Source organism: Apteryx rowi, unplaced genomic scaffold (assembly GCF_003343035.1).
Source record: "Apteryx rowi isolate R43461 unplaced genomic scaffold, aptRow1 scaffold_10, whole genome shotgun sequence".
Classification (NCBI taxonomy): Eukaryota; Metazoa; Chordata; class Aves; order Apterygiformes; family Apterygidae; genus Apteryx; species Apteryx rowi.
The window spans coordinates 3,609,563-3,629,674 of record NW_020447197.1 but is presented as its reverse complement, the minus strand read 5'-3'; the positions used below and the strand labels follow the sequence as shown (position 1 = coordinate 3,629,674).

The following is a 20,112-nucleotide window of genomic DNA, read 5'->3' as shown; positions in this document are numbered from 1 at the left end:
ACAAGCAAATGTAATCAATATTAATCATTTGACAGAAAACATGTAAGAGACGGCCATCCTAGCAGAACACTGACACACAAGCAAGGTTTCCTGCTGGGAAAACAAACCCTTCGGCCTTGATTCAGCATTTCTTTAGGAACTCCAAGGTCTCCTGAGACAATGTTTTGCTACATTGACCTCTGCTAAGTGAAAACTCCATTTCAAACTGGAAACACCATGTTGAACATCTAAGAAAAAGAAAACCAATGGTCCTGGAAAAAAAAAGAGTTCACAGATGTATTTCACTTTATTTATTTGTTCTTCATTTTGTATAGCACGCTTAAATAACACTTGCTCATTAGATCTTACAAGATCTTTCCCCTGCATTCGGAAAGAAGCAAAAAACCAGTCATGTGTAAGATATTGAATGCATTCACGTAAGTATGTTGTGCTTGGGTTCTTGAGCATCTTCATAAATAAGAGAACATTAAACCAGCTGGGATTTTAACAGCATCGTTACTCGCAGATCATAGCAGCTTAAAAGGTTTAAACTAGATTAATCCGTTTCTTTTAATTGGAAAAAGTTTTTAATAAAGTTTAGTAAGAGATTAAAAAGTATACCCACAATGCACCTAATTAGAAAAACATAAAGAGGCTCCAACACTACAAAACAATTTTTTAAAGATAAAGCATTTCTTTTTAGTTTGTAGGTCTTAAAACCCACAATGGCCTTTCTGCTTTAGCTAGGGATATAATTTTGCAACTACGTAGATGAAGGCTAGGCATTTCAAGTTATTAGGGATTTTTTATGCACACCCATCCTTAAAGAGGTTCTAAACTAGACAAACAAAATCTCCATTAATTTCAGCAAATATTGGCCAAATCACTGGGGAACTGCTAATGTAGTTCCCCGATCTGTGAAAGTAGGATTCAAATGACTATTGGTTCTGTTGTGTGAACTTTTTTTTGCTTTCAAGGCCATCAAGAACAAGATATTTTTGCTATGGATGGATGAAGTCTAATCGTAGGAGTAGGAGGAGAAAAAGAAAGGTATCGTCAAAAGGTAGTTCCCATACTTACTGATTTGACAAAAAAATAAACGAATTATTGAGTATCTTCTTCTAGAAGACTTCTTTTTAAGGTAAATGTGCACATGTGAAACATTCTCTGTTACAGATATTTGAGCTGATCCTACAGGGTGCTAAGTGCCCTACACTCCTTTTGCAAATCACTAAGGAACGAAGGTGCTACGTATGCCCAAGTAAACACTTCAGAAGATGCGGGACTTCGTTCGAATGAGGATCATTAAAAAAAGAAAAAGAACAAATTGAGGTATTGTAACATGCAGGAACCCTAATCTTTTCCTAGCAGATACCGGATTTGTGTAACAATGCCTGTCAGGCCAAGTGGGGCTCTCAGCTGAGTTAGCGCTCCGTTTCTGGGAGCTTACAGCAGTCCAACTGAAAAATAATGATAAACTTTGAACTTCGGGTCACTGGGACTGCGTGCACAAAAGAGAACAAGGAAAAGTAGGAGTAACCATGAGAATGTGACCAAGGCTTACTGCAAGGTTTGCACTGAATTTTAAGCAGGTGTCTTGTGCTGCTATATAGAACAAGGTCTTTTTATAGCTGTAACTCAGACCTCCTTTCTTATGTTATAGGCTATATCACACATCTTTCCAGCTATCGTGTACTTAAACCATATAGCTGCATGATAAAAGTAGTCCAGATATTTTGATAAACAAGTTCGTACTGTAACATCTCATCGAAGTTGTGCTGCCACCTTGAGTGTCGCTTCAAGCTGGTGATGACTTAGTATATACATTCAATCCAGTTATAGACTTACTACCACTTCTTGTGCCAAGACTTTAATGTGCTTCAGTGCATGAAGGAAATTTACAGCCAACGCTGGGAATATATATTCCACCTCTCCATTTCATTTCATTAAAAAAAAAACCACAGCAGTAATTATATTATAGTTTCATAGCAGATATTTATAACTTAGCCATAAACAAATGCTGATCTAAAGCTTTGCAGGCAGCTCTCAGGAAAACTTAATTATTATAGAATTGATAGCAATATTAACCACTTGGGTTTTTCTTCCCTGGTACTACAATTACTACTATCTTTTAATGACTGCAGGTGCATATAAATTACTTTTTTTTTTTTTTTTTTTTTTTTTTTTTTTTTTTTTTTTTAAGTGGGAGAACCAATAGGAAGCCTATTGTTACAACTTGGTGTAAAAATAATTTTTGACCCTTTAAGTCACAGTCTAAAGCCAGGTAAATGGAACTATTTCCATGCAGTGAGATGAGCTTTGGAGCAGGCCATATTTTAAGACTAGCAATCTGTATTTTGAAAGGACATAACTTTGGTTGGTGTTTGTTTTAAGTGTAAATTTTATCTACTGAAGGTGCATTTATAGGGAAGGGAAGAAAGAGGGTTTAAATCCAGAAAAGATCTACAGTGTAGGTTATTTGGATATCATGGCCAAAACTTGTTCGGATTTAAATTGTCATTCAGCTGATCTAATCCCATAGAGTCTTTGTAATGATCTAAATGGAAGAAGAATCAGGGCCACTGGTGAAAAAGCTGTAGCTTGTGATCTCCATGTGAAGCCATGCTCAGAAATTAGTTTTAGCCTGCATGAGCGAGCCTACATTGAGGCCTTGTCCCATTAATACCCTTTCTCAATGCGTACAACCATACTAACATCCTGGCATTTCTAGGAAGCAATGATTCAGCAAAGCCTTTTTCTTATTTATCTACCAGGGAGAGTGGACTTCTCTTTATGTGTTTTAAATTACAGAAGCCAGTTTGATCTACCAGTGCATTTTTAAAGGGTTTTTCAGAACCCTGCCACAGGAAAAGCTCCAATGAAATTGCCTTCATCATGATATCACAACAGCCCCAAAGCCCTACCGTAGTGTCCTTTCAGGTGAGCCAGGCCAGAAATTAATTAACATCCTAAGAGAACAAGCAGTCTAGCAGCACCATCTGTCACGGGGCAAGCTGCTCTGAGCCAGATATTAGAGAATGATGAAAAGTCAGAGGCTAAGGGATCTGTCCAGTGCCTGCCGGTTACTGTAATATCAGTGTGCTTCATTAATGTCTGTGCATTTATCTTCACAACTCCTTCGTGAGGTAGGAAATGACTACTCCCTCTCTTGCAGAAGGCGAAAGTGAGGCACAGGGAGATTACGCTGTTCTCCTGGGGTCCTACAGGAAGTCTGTGGTAAAGCTGAGGGTGAGTTTAATCTCCTAGTTTAATCATGGGACTGCCAGTCTTTCTGCTTTGCCTAGAAACACGAGGCTTTTGACACAACCTTCATTTTTGCATGCAGTAAACATCCTGGGCAATATACCGTGTCGTAAGTGGTTTCACTTCCCTGTCCTGCTTGTCTGAATTTTAGAGACTGGCTCAAACTGCAAAGATTTGCTGCATAATAGCCAGATCATCTTACCTAGCATTTAGGTTCACTCTACAAGAGAGGCATGGTGTAGCCACAAAGTTCAGATTTAAATCTTCAGTGTAGGTTAAAGCCCACTTCTATTTGCTTGCTTGCTTGCTTGCTTCCAGGAAGCATGAAATATAATGAACTAAACACTACAAACACAGAAAGCCAATGAACAAAAACTTCGAATATTAATTACAAACATTAGTGCAAACCACACAGCAGATTATTTTTAGTACGCTCAATATTTTCTCTAAGGAAATCATAAAACTGATGCTTTAAACAAAGTCACATTCTTTAGCCAAATAAGTGGTCAACTTTGAAGCTCACATAAGCAATCTGGGTTTTGCTGCTACACATAATACTTCATACTACGTATTTATATGTATGCTATAATATGCTCTTGGAAAATATATTTAGTCCTGTGCATATTTAAAATATAAATAACCAAAAGGCAATAAAGACCAAATTCCAAAGCTGAATCACATGTTTGGCCAAGAGACTTGTCTAGCATCATCTTAACTGCCTAGAAGTGAGAACTATTTTTTTAATTTAAAATTCTCTTTGTCTGTGTGCCTAAAACCCAACACCTAAATCCATGCTTAATGTCCAAATGCATGGCTCTGCTGACAAAGGTGAGAGCGCTCACACTTTGACATCAAGTGCTCAACACTGTTGAAAATTAGTTCTCATTTTTTACGTATCCAAATATAGATGTAGGTGTTCGGCTTTATATCACATCATTTGAAAATCGTGACCTTTGTGCCTCATATTAAGGGGTTGAAGCTTTAAAGGCTCAGCCAGTTAAGAATGTTTCAGGAATGCTGATCTCCTTGCTCAACATTTGTTCATGTTTGGCAATAGCTTGTGTCATCTGAAAGGAAAAAAAACCAGAAGTTTGAAAAAGTATTTCACAAAATACTTTGCTGGGCAAGGCCAATAAGCTAGTGAATGTTGTAGTTAGTGGTCTGTAACCCCCAGTAACTGCAGCTGAACGGATGAAGTCAGAATTTAGAAAAGTGCACTCTTCTGTTGYTTGTTCTTTTGCAACAACGGACACTAGAGCTGCACACCCTGGGTCTTCTAGAGAGACGCTCTCCTCAGAGGTTTTCATCCAGCCATTTTATATAGCTGTTTCTGGTCTGAATTCCTGCAGAGAAATCAGTAGGCCAAATCGTGAATATCATACAGCCATGAAAGCAGTCATCAAAGTGGTCAAGTGTGACTTCCACGCCCGCGTTCTCTAGTCGTTTTGCATACATCACCCCATCATCTCTCAGGACATCATTCTCGCAAGTCAGGATGTAAGTCTTTGGTTGTAGCTGCAAAGTTTCATTTTCTGCAAGCAGTGGGACTGCTCGTACATCAAGCAGTGCTGGTATCTTCTGGACGATTTCAGCCTTGCCTGTAGTTTGTATTACAGGCTTGTAGTTCTTTTTGAATGATGAAGGCAGTAGAGATGTCCAATTCAGACGTCCTCTGAAAGACAGAGCTTGGCTTACATCAAGAGCAGTGTGATTGTTGATCAGCAGTGAGTGAGCCAAGTCATAGTTACCATTGAAATAGTCTATCCAATAGTTTATCATGACATAACGAGGAAGAACAGGCATATTCATGTTCTGCTGATATGAAGGTGTATTAAAGTCAAATGCCTGAAGGACTGGATAAATTAAGGCCTGCAGTTTCGGTCTGATGGTCATATGCTCATCTTTGCTAAGCTGCAGGAAAAATATAGGTCAAAATTGAGTTTATAAAGAAAATCAACATTACAGTATCAACCTTGATCTTTATACAAGCGATCATTTGACAAGTTTTAGGCCAAATTCTGCTCTGATACAACTCCACTGGCAGATGTTGCTCTTTTAGCTGAAATATGAGCAACCTGACCTTTTTCTTCTACTGTAATAACGGCCATTTCAGACACATCCAGTATCCTGTCTCCAACAGAAATCAGTGGCAGATGCTTACAGAAGAGTGTAAGAACAGAAAACACATATAATGATATTTCTCTAATACACTTTCCCAGTTTAAGAATTTGCAACTGAGGGACTTCTTGTGTCTGTTTTTGACTTGAACTTGCCAATTATACATTTGACGCACCCTTATTCTTTTAGTGGAAGAGTGAGCGAACACTTGTTTCTCTTCACCTTCTGTACAAGATTTCTAGATCTCGTTATCATACCCAGTTTTGGCTCTCTTTCAGGCTGAAGATTCTTAGCTTATTTAATCTTTCCCTGAAACAATCCTATATCATTGATTTAAAAAGTATTATGCATCAGACAAAGAAATTAGGAATGCTGTTTCCAAAACATGGTTCTATCATGTTTATCAGTCCTCAAGACTGAAACTTTTAGTGTAATTGTCCCTTATTAATTTTTTCACCCTAATTCAATATTGCAAGGTTGTCATGATAATAAGTTGCCTGCACATGATATCAGCTTTCTTATTGCCAATGGTTAATGATGATATGAAAAAGCTAATAATAGTATTTCACTCAACCATGAAAATATTATTACTTGCCCCAGGCTGCCTTTCAGATCTTTACTAGATTAAATTGAGATTACATTTAAACTAGAAATATATGAAAGAACTTTCCTTAAAATTGCAAAATGCTATAGGAAGGCAATTTAACAGAAGAGTTGGTTTCGTTTATTATATTTTTTGTCCTTCATTTGTATTTGAAAAAAATAAGAACATACTTTCAAAGACAAGCATCTACAAAATAGGAAAATAAATTGATAAATTATGCATCTATGTATTATGCATCTAGTTACCTATTCAGGCAAATACAGAATTCACCAGCAAACAGGATTAAAAAAAAAGTCATTTAGCTACTCACTTAAAATTTGGCCCATAACAACTCATAACTGCAGTAAGACATTGCAAAGCTGCTCAATTCATATATAATTGACTTATCTTTCTTCTGTAAAATATCTAGATGCTGGCTTTTAATAGCAAGCATTACGGTTTTGTCTCAAGTTGGCACATCACCTTGTGATGATGCAGCACAAATAACCTGTCAACCTATGCGCCTCACTGAATTAGGGACTGTTGTAGTGTAATACATTTCAGACACTGCATGTTACCTGCTGACACACAGCAGCAGCCAAATTTCCTCCTGCGCTATCACCGGAAATTGCAACACGACTTGGGTCAACTGAATATTCAGCTAAGACATCAGGATGCAAAAAATGCTTGGTAGCACGAAGAGCATCATGGAACTGCTCGGGGAAGCACACCTCTGGTACCAGCCTGTATCTACAAAAGAAGAAAAGAGGTGAGAGACAATCATTACAATGAATATACCTCTCTGTCAGGATTAATATACTATCAGATATAGCTTAATGACTAATAACTATTTCATTAGGATAAATGCTATGGGAAAAATATGAGTTGTGTAACACCAATGTAAGACTTAATCTTATAATCAACATTCCAATTCTGAAATATTAATACTAACCAGCTAGATATGAATAACACTGAGATAGTATAAAATTGTGCAGCACTTTTCTAGGATTTCCCAGTAGAGGATTTCATCATGTCACGAAAAATTAATGAATATTTAAAACACCCTTGGCAAAGGAGTCATTGCAATCAGCTTGTTTTCAATTCCAAACCCCCATCTTAACCAGCATGAGGGAGGGTAAGTCATATATGCGCAACAGGTTCAACTGAGACATCATGTACCTAAGTAGCTCTATGTTTCCCAAATTTCATGTACACTCAGTAGAGGCTGAGCAATGGTATGCCTATAGACCAGAAAAGGAACAGTAGGCAGGAACTGAAGTAATACTGATTTGCCCTAACGCCATACATTCAATAACTCCACTCCTTTATCAAGGAGGCGAGCAGAAATATACCCAGTTCATAGGTGGAGAAACCAAAGTGCAGACAGATAAAACTGTCTGCCCCAAAACAGCCAGCAGCCAAGAACCACATCTCYTGAGTCGCAGTCACTAGACTTTTTCAGTTTCTAAATAACAGTGCAGGAAAAGTCAGTATGTATTTACTGAATCATATGTAACATAAGAGTTGTTATGGGGCGTCATGGTGCCAAGCACACCTTTCTGCTTGTGGCCTTTTATATTCTTAATGGACTTTACATATTTTCTGTGGGGCTGATTAAGAATATTTTGACAAAATATTTTTTTATTGTCAACTTGACAGAAAACAAATCTTTACACAGGTTAGTGCTTCTTGGTTCAAATTAAGAAAGTTTTTGTCAAAAATGTTTTGTTTCCCATTATTCCTGAAGCAAAACAAAATCCAGTTTTCTGGTTCAAATATTTTATCTTTAGAAATCTAAGCTAACAGAATTCCATATGCAAAATAAATTTCAAAAATAAATTAAACAACAAGTGTTTCAAACTCAAAAACTGTCCTGCTTTCAGAAAGCAATCTATGTATAGCATCAACTCCAAAGGAATATGAGACAGGCCTTTGGGAACTCCTTGCAAAAATGCATAACAGATTGTGTATAGATCATGAAAGTGAGATGTACAATTAAACCAATGAGAAAACAAATTAGACTTCACTAATTGAGTACAAAAGCCTTGATTGAGAGATATAATGGCAAAGGAGAATAGACAAACAATAACAACTCCGAAAAACTGCCAGAATTATACTGCCATAAACAAGAAAAGGAATAATAAGGAACTTTTCAATATAGTGATCACGCTTGTCTGGAATGGCCAACATCTGCTTTTTACTTTTTATTGTTTCTACTGATAAACACCAAAGAAGTAAAAAAAAAAAAATCTACCCCTTAAAGTATACTGGAATGAGTTTTGAAGCAGAAACATCAACTCCATATAATTAAGTTGTAATTTGATCACAGAACTTGGTATGTAATCAACTGTAAGTGGGAAACTTGAGTAGTTATATCAAGTGATTGCTTTTGTGTATTAAAATATTAAAGTTGACATTAAGGATGAGAAAAGTATCAATCAAGTTGGAGTGATCCAGGTAATGTAGTTAGCTAGCTAAGAAGTTTTTTTACCTTTGGAATTGTTTAGCTAGTCAAAAAAGCAGTCCTGTTTCTCTGCTGTCTGGCACCTCTTGTTGTCCTCTGCTCTTGAGTAGAGTACATGGGTTAAATTAGATTACACAGGTTAAATTCACTGGAACAGTGTGTGATTGAGAGAACAGCAGGAAACTGCTAGACTCCACTGTATATATTGGTTAACAAGCAGTGGTAAAATCACTTGCTAATTTTTACGTTGCAGACCTTTCTTCAATATGACTTAGAAACTCTGGTTTATAGACAGACTTGAGGTATTTTATATTTAATATACCTTGCAGCATTGGGAGTGCCCATTGAGGAGGGTAACAGTCCCTCTTGCTGCATGGCGAGATTAAGACAGATGTAGTTCAGCCTTCTTTCAGGTAGATATAATGTCCAAGTGCATATATGCTTTTTTAAGTTGATAAGTATTTACAGAATCATAACTTAAGTCACTTGAGTGAGCTCAGGTTTTAGTTGCACTCCTTGTGTGTAGCTACATTTGAAAGATGCACAAAGATTTGCATTTTAGTATTGGTCCAACTGATTAAAGTGCCTACCCCCCTTTTCCACATTTCTGCCTTCTAAAATGACCCCTGCCATAATTAGAAATCTAGCTTTTGATACCATTTTAATTTGTTGTCATTTTAAAATGATAAAAATACCATATTGGTAAAGAAAATTATTTTCCACTCACTATACAAGTGAGTAACAGGGGAAAAAGGCAAATAGCTAAAAGAACTAAATTACAGCTAAATACCTTAAAATTACTTATCAGCGTTAAATTACTCACTCAACTGAGACAACTACAGCATTGAGAGACTCGGCCATAATTCTGCAGAGATTGTTATAAAGGCTTGTTCCTGGAATGAAATGACATAGCGTTAATGACATATGAGTCCATTTATGTCGGTATTTCACAAAGCCGTAGGGAAGCATTCTCAGAAAATATAAATACATCATACAAATATAAGCAAAGTAAATGAGGCCAGTTTGCAACCAAGTTCCAAATACATATTCTAATAGAAGGAACATAATTCATGCCTTGAGAAGTCCCAAAGTCCTGCAGTCTTAATACTTTCTTTCTCATCTGTTTCTCAGAGACTTGGGGCATGTCATTTCATCCACCTATTACAATTCTCTCACTTGGGCAAAACTTAAGCTACCCAGTAGCCTGGGGACATTAGTATCCAGACGCTGCTATTGTATGAGTCACTGCGTGTTGTTCATTTTATTATAGCATGTACATTGGACTCAAAATTGCTTTGATTCAAATGAGTTGCCCTATTAACGTCAACTGAACTACTCATTTAAGGGACAATTAATCACAGTTATCCTATTTATCAGGGGACTGATTTTCTGTAATTTTATTCCTTTCCAGTTACTTAAGCGTTGTTTCCTGGTACTATCAAATATAGCACAGCATAAAGCGTTTTCTAAAGTATCTATAGTCTTAGAATTTATTATTTAGCAGTAACATTTGTGCCATTAACTTTTGTATCTTGGAACTGAGCATAGTGTCTGACATAGCTGAGTTACAGTCATCCAAAAAAAGGACAATAATATAAATTTTTTGCAGAGCTACAGTCTTATGAAGATTATTACAGAACAAATGAAGTTTGTAAATAAATGAAGGGCAGAATTCTAGCAAACATCCCTTAGGTAGGTCTAAGAAAACCCACCTGGAACCCCAATCTTAATTCCTCTGAAGGAAGAGGATGACAAGCATGGATGACAATATTTCTAATTGCTATTTAGCAGCTATAGGGCAAAGAGACTGGGATTTCCAAAGGCACCTGAAGGCCAGATTTCAAAGGTATTTAGGAATCTAAATCTCACTTAAATCCTGGTCAAAGGGACTTATACATGCATAGTCCAACTGCAGTCAATAGGGATTTTGTTCTTAAAATTTCAGAACGTTCTTTCTCTATAGATGAGGCCACAGATACTTCAGAATATATATCTGTGCTGTACTGGCTTCATGATGTGTCAGGAGCAACGTGGAAAGAAAAGGGGTAYGTCTCCTATTTGATCGTGATCTTGAGGGAGCCCTGAGAATTGCACACCCTTTCTCTTCCCAAGACTTTTCTCGTTCTGTACAATGTGGAAGGATTAATAGCTATCTTATTGTCTATAGCTATAAATTACTTTCTCTGATTATGTTTGTGGCTTCTAAATGGATTCTGTCATAAATAGTATTAATTTCCAAGGTAATTTCTGCAAGTGGCTGGAGTGGTTCCTGAAGGGAGCAGGCCAGACAGAGTGATTGGTACCCACCTCTACCAGCTTCCATCATCATGCTGCCCATATATTCTGTAATCAGCAGCATGCATTCCCAAATAAGTGTTATTTAGGAGCTGAACATTAGCAATGCTGTTACATGCAATTCTGAACAATTTCAGCACATTCTTCTGGGAATTATTATGTGAAAATGGGGCAAAACCCTATGCAGTCCCTGGTCGCTGATCACCAAGGATCGATATTTGCACACTACCATAGCACTTATTGTAGACAACGGAGACTGGCCCATACTGCATGTTCATCCAGGAGTCCCAGCAATTTAAACAATAAGCTACTTTGTCCTCTCAGGATATAATGAAAATAAGCTTTTGGTCCTTTTACAGCTCACATCCTGATGAGATATGCATTTCTACTGTGTGCTGTGATTTTTTTTTTTCCCCTCCCTCCCTGCATTTGATCTACCGGAGTGGAGACAGTTACTACTGAATGCAGATATGTCTTAGCAAAATTGTCATCCCTAGCAGGGAAAGCAGCTTTTGGTTTCTCCTGCTGTGAAGAAAACAGACCTGAATTCTATTTAATTACTGACAGACACATACTTGCACTTGCCAAGGCCCAGCCCCCTCCGTGGATATAAACAACACTGCGCTTTAGCGTTTCATCTTGCTTTGGAGGAGGTTCAAACACTCTGACTTCCACACCATCAAAAACAGCATCCGTTATGTTAATGTGTTCAGAAGACACGGACTTCAGCTTGTCAAAAGCACCAATCAAATAATTCAGAACTATCAAGTGATGGCTGAGTCTCAGATAGTGAATCAGGTGGCACTAGGAGAAGAAAAAAAAAAAAGAGAGATTTGTGTTACTTCAGAGCATATCGTATGATACAGCATTGATGTTTAATGCAATAGTTTTCAAAAGGCAGTGCCTGTAGAAAAATGAATATGGATTCTTAGAATAGTTACCAGAAAATGAATATGATTATCAAAGACCTCTAACGCTTTTAAAGCTGTATTAAAACAAAACCCTGTCCATAAAAGATTCTCTGTTGTCATACTAAATCAAATCACGAGCATTATGTGGATCAAGACAACTCTGAAGGAGAATTCAGATCTTTCCTCTTGAAAGACACCTCTGGAAGGAGAGGACTCTCACCAGGAGCTTCTACTACTGGACTTTGGAAACTTCTCAGACCATTTCCAGTAGAGGGCAGTGATACACAGTCATTTTTACATGATCATAACACAAAAACAAACGGGATCATTCCTTGAGCTCACTTATTCAGTGTCTGCCTCAGTTTACTTTTATCTAAATTGATTAGAGTATCACTTTCCTCAAGGGAGCAGTGACTGTAAGGTGTTAATAATGTTTAAAAAGCTCTAAAATTCTTGTGGTGGGGAAGGTATCATAAATGCAAAGCATTTCTCTTGTTCTACCCCAAAGTATAATTCTGTCCACTTCCAGATTAGGAAAGTTCTCAATAACTGCCAAGAAATAGGAAAATAGGAATGGTCTCAAAGGAATATAGTCCTCGTTTATTTGCTTGTCCTGCATTTGCCTGCTGAATCAGAAAGGATCTAAGGTTATGATATCCAAGAAGGTTAGTGATTTTTTTTTCTAACCCGAGAGGCTAAAAAGGGGTTGTTTCGCATGTGCGTATGTAACACTGAAAATGAGGAATGACCTAGCATATCACTTTATGATAGAAAGATAGATGCTTTATCCCCTTCTGCTATCCAGATGTTTTTTTTTTAAACTTTGCTCTGAGTAGATGAAAGCATGTTTCTATCAGCAAGGGCTAGCAGGAGCTAAGGCATCCCTTTAGCCTGAATGGTCACGGCGCACTCCCCGTGTATGACTTGCACACTAATTGTGACTATTTGTTCCCATTCCCTAGATGGTGCCAAAGGGGTTGCAAAGGGTCTGCCAAAGGATTGCTGGACTACAGTGTTGAGAACGGCCATTGAAAAAGAAGTAGGGGTCTTTCCCCCATTTGCAAAGTTAATCTCTATCTTGCTGAGGAAGGCTAGAAATTGGGCAATCAGCTAAGCCTTCTGTGAAACTTTCTGGGTAAGGCAATGGAGTTGGAATGTAAAATAAATTATTGCTATTGCAGTGCAAACCTGCTAGTATGAATTAAAGATGCCAGAGAAAGAGAGAGAGGGCATCTGGGTACTGGTCTAACTGCACCCACATTGCAAAGAACAGATAGCTGCCACAGTCTGACCTGCACAAGGCCCGAGTGGAAGCCATGTCTTACTGAAGAGCACGAGGTATAGGTTCCTTAGTGACATATATTATATGCATTTATATCCACATCTTGGATATAAGAATGTTACAGTCATTCTGGTTTATATTACCTTTTCTTAAGGCTATTTCATTTTTCTTGTTTTCATTTTCTTTGCCATACTTCTGCCCTATCATTCTCCTCAGTCACTTTTCTAGGGCTGTTTCAGCTTCTCTCCTAGGAAAGTTTTCTAACAGAGAAGGAACAGCTAACAGAGGCACAGCACTCCCACGAATAAACCTCCCAGAGGGAAAGCAAATTTTGAAGCAGTCCCTGTTGATTGAGAGACTTTCTGCATTCTGCAATATTCATGCCAAAAATGTTTCCTTAGCTCTATAGCCCCTGTTTCTTACATGCAGTACTTTAATCTGTAATAATTTGTTTGAATGCAAAAAAATGAAACATTAGCTTTCAGTCAGGTGCTGTATGAAAAAAGGCTTGTACAGCCCCACTTCCACTGCAGTTTTATGTAGAAACAGACACTTTCCTAAAAGTTTTATGAATGCCAAATACAATGGACCTGCATGCGAGCGGGGAGAGGAATGCACTTCCAAAACAAGGAGAATTTACAAAAATGACTTTCCTTTCCCGCTTAGCTTGCGGTAATGTCACCCTGTTGAGTTTGGTGGGAATCAAAGTTTTAAAATGTCTGCTCCTTTACAGATTAAATATCATTTCTTCATACTGCAAGGTCTTTCCCTGTAAGAAAAACGCAGAAAGTATCCAGCCAGCACCAAGAAATGATGAATTCACAAGACAGTTTGTATCTTTGTATTTCAGATCAAGCTTTTCTCCCATTGTTCTTTAAAAATTCCCACAGGAAAACCCAGTTCGAGCTTGAAAATTGGAGGTTCTCAAACATTTCATATTAGCAGAAAAGCAAAGATGTGTAGATAAAGAGAAATGCCCCAACTTTTTAAAATCTGAAGAGCAATACATCTATTAATAGTTTGGCACTGAATCTATTGGATTGCCACCAATTGACCCAGCTAAAGATCTGGTCCTTTTTGTGTCCTTRGGAAGTTCTCAGGGAAGATAACCATTTTGATTCAATTGCAGAAATACTGCCAGGAAAAACAGTGGTTTTGTGAGATTTTTCAGCCTGACTGTGCTGCAACACCCATTCCATTTTAGTTTTCTCCCACTTTAGTTCACATTCTTTGTGGACAGGATTACATGTTCCCTGCAATCAGAAATGTTTTAGTTTCAAGGCTAGTTACTGTTGTTTACTGAGATGTGTTTTGCCCTGTTTTTTAAACAGCAGAGCAGCGTGGCCATCTGCAAGCTTATCACATGCTTTTTCCCCCCTATAATGGGTCATCCTGTCCAAGGATCAGAAGGGTGGTTCGAGACCACCCTTTCCAGGAATCACAGGACACCTAGGAAGAGATGTCTTGCACACCAGGGCACAAAAGGAACAGAACTAGTATTTGTTAGATCCAGGCAATTTTTCTGCCAAGCACATATCAACCAGATTCTTTGGAAGTATATCTAATCTGTATACCTTATCATTTATTAGGCATCAGGATTTCACTTTCCACTGGTAAAGAGTCAGTCTTGTCCAAAGGTTTTGGAAGCAAAATCATCGCCGTGCCCTGTTATCTGACTACTGGCAGCAGAGGATGTGTTTACTGGTTGGCTCAAGCTCATCTAGGACGGCACTGCCACCAGAAGGGCAGGTCTGCCTGACCTCTGCTGTTGGCTGTGCTTCCCTGACACCTTTCTTTTGTTGGCACTAACGGACATGAAGCCTTGGAGTATCAGCTTCCTGAGTCAGCTGAATACGAACGCAGCAAAAACACAGAAAAACAAACTTCAGCCAGCTTACTGTGCTGCTGATGACTCAAGGAAGGGAAGAGGGAGTGGGGAAAATGATCGGACCATCCCTTTTGGCAGCAGTCCACAGCTGGGTTGGATTAAGTCAATTATAAAAACTGTATCCAGACATGACATGCAAGCAACAACTGCTTTGATCTTTGTATGTATTCATGATTTTACATGATTTTTTTTCTTCCTGTGACACACTACAGGACTGTTGCAGGCTATCAGATATAGAATGTACATGAATGGTAGTTTATATACGTGTGCGTGCTTGCATGCGCAGGAGATAGAAAGAGTGATATTCTATGGCAAAAAGACAGCACTGTAATAATAAAAGACAGTGAAAAGGAAGAGAAAGCACGAGGAAAAGGGGGAAGTTACAAAGTTAAGGGACTGCAGAGAAAGTAAAGACAACAAATTTACAGGAAAAAAAGGAGATAGTATAAGGATTAAGCCCTGTCCACACTTCACCCAAAATTTCTCTGCCAGCTATGGGTAGAGAATATAATTCAGTTTGTGTCAAACCCTTAAAACAACTACGTTTTTATGCATCAGTCTGAATGAATGAATGAATGAACGAACATATTTTTGTTTTCTAAACTGAGATCTCTGGGGAAATGTGGTCAGTGAACCTCACTGCATTAACAGGCTGAAAGACCTCAGCTGCCCACGAAGCRAGATGGAGCAGGATGAGCCGGAGGACCCAGGCAGAGGAAGACTAGCCAGAGGAGTGAGGCAAATGTTTAATCATCAGTATCTGTCCCTAAATGATCACGATTCTTCTATCGGCTCCTCAGCTGGTAATCGTATAAAGAATGCCAAATGCTCACCGCTCCTATGCTTACTATACTTGCACGGACTTGTACTCAGTCATGTAGTCTATATTAGGAAAAAAAACAAAAAAAATCTGTAAGTTTATTTCTGTTGCTGATTTCTATCAATCTCTAACAGTTCTCAGAACATTTGGGAGTCTTTGTCCTCATGTGACTCCCGTAGTGGGCACTATGCTAAGTGCCATATAAATTGTCCTACGTCACATATCTGTGACCTTTAGTCCCCAAATTCTTGCAACAGGTTGCGTTCAGCCGGCACACAAAGGCAGCACGCCTCCTCTAAGGGCGAGCCGGACACATCAGCCGCTTCCCGGGCTGCCTGTCCAGCGGGTCAGCCTCAAGGCTCYGCACTGACCTTCCACGCCGTAGATAGGAGAGGGAATTAAGCAAACCGCTAACTCTCTCCTTCACCGACAATGTTGTTCAGGACCGAGCCAAGCCCCACTCAGGACTCAAATGAGTAAAGTCTTTGAAACTTGGTGCCTGAACCTTGTGAGACTAACATCCTTTCTTAAAAGGAGAGGTAGGTACTCCTGAGTGCCCCTGTCTTCAGCTCTGGCATCATTTTGCAGATTGCACCTGTATAACATTAGAGTCCAAAATGCCAGCTACAATATCTTTTTCAATAATAGAGACTGACTAAAAACAAACAGGATCATTTTCCCCATTTAGCATGCAGAATATTTTGTTTTGACTGCATTTCAAACAGTTCTTCATGTTTAAAGGTGAATCTCTTCTTTTGTTTTACGGTGCTATTTCTTAATGCAGGTGAATTACTGCATAGTACAAAATATGTTAAAATGAGCTTTTTCACACTGTGTTATAAAGATATTCCTCTAAGACTCAAAAGATACGTGCACTTCATTAATTTTCTTTAGAACTAACAAAATAAAAAAGACTGTTTTACAGAGAATTTATTAGTTAGAAGAAAAAACTGGATTACATCTAAAATTTTCTACATACACGTTTTCATCCATGATGAGCTTTTATACTAGGTAACTAATAACTTTTTGTCTCTATTGTAAAGAAGACAAGCAGTGAAACCCAGTTTCTGCGTAGGTTCCGCTTCAATGAGATTTATCTACCACACCTAACAGTTTATAGAGGATTAATGTAAGCCAATTCCAAGACAATATTCTTGCATGCAAAAATATGAACAACTTGGCTGGCTACAACTATGATTTACATCTGCCTGTCAGTCACACACCCTAAAATAGATGGGTAAATAGACTAGATATTAAAATGTTAGACACAGCACTGATTACTATTGTCTCCGATTCTGTCACATGCCCTAGATTTTATTCCAAAAGGAAACGAGTAGCAGGGAAGCAGGAAGGACTTGCTTTGCTGATGAGGAGAAATACGAGGATACTTTTGTGCCCTGTATAGCTGCCTAACTTCTTCCATATAAACCTATCTGATGGCCTCTATGCCAACTCATTTGTCCTCCCCAACTTCTGTAACAGGTGTCCCCGTTCCAAAAATCAGCCCTTCCTTCCCATGCATCAGAATAGAAAGCATCAGGACAGTGGTGTTCCGAAACAGCCTATTTCAAAGGGCTCATTAAATAAGCATATGCTGTCCTCTATACTCTGATGGTGGAGAGTGGTTAGACAAGGACAGGAAAAATGCCTGCATTAACCCTGCTCTTAGCTGTGCAGTTATAAGTATTTCTTTAGACATTTGTTGACAGAGACACAAAGTAAAACAATACCTATGGTTTAACCCATGGCTCAGTCCTATAATCCTGAGTAGTTTACTGTGTTTGCCCAAATTTCAGTGAATCCAAGTTCTGTGTGTGCATGTGTACATGTGCAGTCCCAACCTAAATTATCGTAATTTAAGTTTCCCTGTTTTCATTCTGAGGCAGCATGGTATAATCAGCAGAGTACAGGAACAAGGCTGGGAAAACCAAGCTCAGTTTCCAGCTTTGCCACTGGTATTTTAGGTGACCTCAAATAAGACATTTTGACTCTTCATCTGTCTGTTCCCCTGCAAAGTAAGATTAGGATAATGATTCCTGTCCCCTTTTGTCATATGTTTTCAAGCCTACTGACAGAAAGTGTCCTACAGGAGTTAGGTATCTTTAATCATGTGATTACACTTAAAGCACTTGAAGTGTATCTTGCCCTGAGCCAGAACACTGAGTCCCAAGCTTGTAAAATACTTTGCAACTGACTGGGACAAAGACAGCCTAGTATCTTATATTGGTAGTGATCATTAATACACTGAAAAAATAAACACATTATCCCTAACAAGAAACTGTAATGCTTAACTGTCAAAATTTCTACAAATCTATTTCAGAATAAGCAAAAGACAGTTAATTGTACATGAGGCACCCGAAGTTTGTTGCACAATCTTAGAAGAAAAGTTTACAGTACACTTCTGAGATTATTTTAAAATAAAAATACTTAGTCAGAACTATTTCTTCTGTCAACGATCACACCTGCAAAGGAAAGGAATAAATAGCAAGCTGAAAATACATTCAGAAGTAGGGGAAAGTTCAGTGGTCACATTTAGAGAAATGCTAAACCATTTGGTCTTGCAATAGCCAGTAGCGAAAGAAAGGGGAAGCTTAGCTCTACAAAAGGACATACACTTTCTTATATATATATACACACACACACACACACACAAACCCCAACTTTCTAACTAAGTACTCCATCTTAACTTTTACAATCCTAGGTTCAGTTCACACAGTTCCCTCTTAATGGCAGTCATTTATTCCCGACTTTGTGCTACATCTAAGTGGTAGAAAGTCTTCTGAACACTTAAAAAGCACCTTGTCTGTCTCTCCTGAAACAAATGCCCCAAGGCTTACCTGTTCTGTGACTTGGGACACCTCTAACGCCCCACTCTGCTTTATGCTTCTTCTAATACTCACTTGTTCCTTCCTTTAAAGTACATACGGCAGGGACTGTTATTTGGTTAGTAACTATCCTCATCATGCAAGTTTAYTTCTAAAGCCAGAGATGTAGACAACTGTCCCCAGATGCTGACCAGATGCTTCCCCAACCCCACRGAGGTGGGACTGATGCGTGGACCTCGCAGTCTGCCAGGTTAGCTCAAACCGCCACAAAGGCAGGCTTTGCTCTGCTAACTAATCTTGGGATTACGATCTCTAGTGAGGATCTGAAAGGGGATATCCGTCAGCCTCCAAAGCTAAAGACACCMGTATTCATCTGACGGTGCCCTAACATACCACATCAACAAACAGAATGTGTACATAAGCCAGCAGCAATATACATATATATAGTCATGGTCATATGATTTTCTAAAGATAGGTCTCCTTCAGCTAGAGGTTATGGACTTGATTGAGGTGTTCCTGGATGAAGCATTACAATGTTTTGCAGGCAGTATACTGGGTACCCATCACGGCCCTTCTGGCCATACTATCAGTGAATTTGGTTGAGGTGGGAGCTTGCAGTCCAGCTGCTTTCATTAGCAGCATGAAGCAAGTGAACTTCATTCTAGAATAAAAATTACAGTTTGACATTATCATAGGCCATGCTTGCATCATTTCCATACCACACCAGGTATAATCCCTTGAAGGGAGATTACGCAAGCAGTTTTATTCTTTCACGCCAGAGCCTGGACTCAGTGGTATGCTCAGACTGTGAGAACGTGCCCGGCGGCTCAGATGGTCTGTCCAGCCCAGTACTTGGTCCAACCGGCCAGAGAAGCTATTTGGGGAGAGCATGCAAGTCTCCTCATGCTTCCCCGCATCCGCAGTTGTTGYGTTAGGCACGTTAAAGGGTTCGTCCTCACCCAGCCCCTTCAGTATCCATTTATGGGCCCAYGGTCCACGAATTCATCCAGTTCCTTTCGGAATCTGCCAATAGGCTCATGCATTCGAAGTGCATCTTTAAAATAYGCATATATGTTTCAGAATGCAAGCAAAATGCTGTTAGAAAAAGTGTTTTTTTTTAAAGTATTTTAACATATATCATAGTTAAAGTCAGGCCTGACAATGAATCCTTGCAGGAGATCAGTCTATCCTAGCAGGAAATARAGTTCACACCTAAGGCCAGTTATCAGAAAGTTTTTGCCATCTCTGATCTACCTTATGTCACCCTAAAAGCACTGGCAGAAAACGAGGAAGAGACAGAACTGTCACGCACGTCTTATGCCAGAACCGGAGCATTCAGAAGGAGACTTCTGCTAAATGACCCAGTTTCCAGCCCAGAACGGACGTGATCTGAAGGAGAGCCCCTCTGCCCTCTCGCCCCGAGGCATCAGCGCATCAGAACAACCGTCTCCCCCTCCGCGCTTCTCTTTAAGCCCGAAGCTCCCCGGCGGGGAGACAGAGCCAGCCCCCGGGGAGCAGGGGGCGACGCCGGCGCCCTTACCGCCTGCTGCACGGCGCGGAAGGTGGCGTCCAGCAGCATCAGCTTCCAGGGCTGCGACACGCTGCCGGGCAGCGGCGCGTACACGTAGTAGGCGCCCAGGGCGGCCAGCGCCGGCAGCAGCAGCCAGGCGGCCCTCATGACGG

General features: G+C 39.3%; 1 protein-coding gene across 1 annotated transcript; it reads right to left on the bottom strand.

The window, feature by feature from the left end:
• Positions 1–262: 262 nt before the first annotated feature.
• NCEH1 (neutral cholesterol ester hydrolase 1) lies at positions 263–20,107 on the bottom strand. Its single transcript, XM_026061533.1, has 5 exons — positions 19,970–20,107; positions 11,279–11,507; positions 9,232–9,301; positions 6,523–6,694; positions 263–5,154 (listed from the first exon to the last, which is right to left on the bottom strand). The coding sequence occupies exons 1-5, from the start codon at positions 20,105–20,107 to the stop codon at positions 4,537–4,539; spliced, it is 1,227 nt and encodes a 408-aa protein (XP_025917318.1). The 3' UTR covers positions 263–4,536.
• Positions 20,108–20,112: the final 5 nt, after the last annotated feature.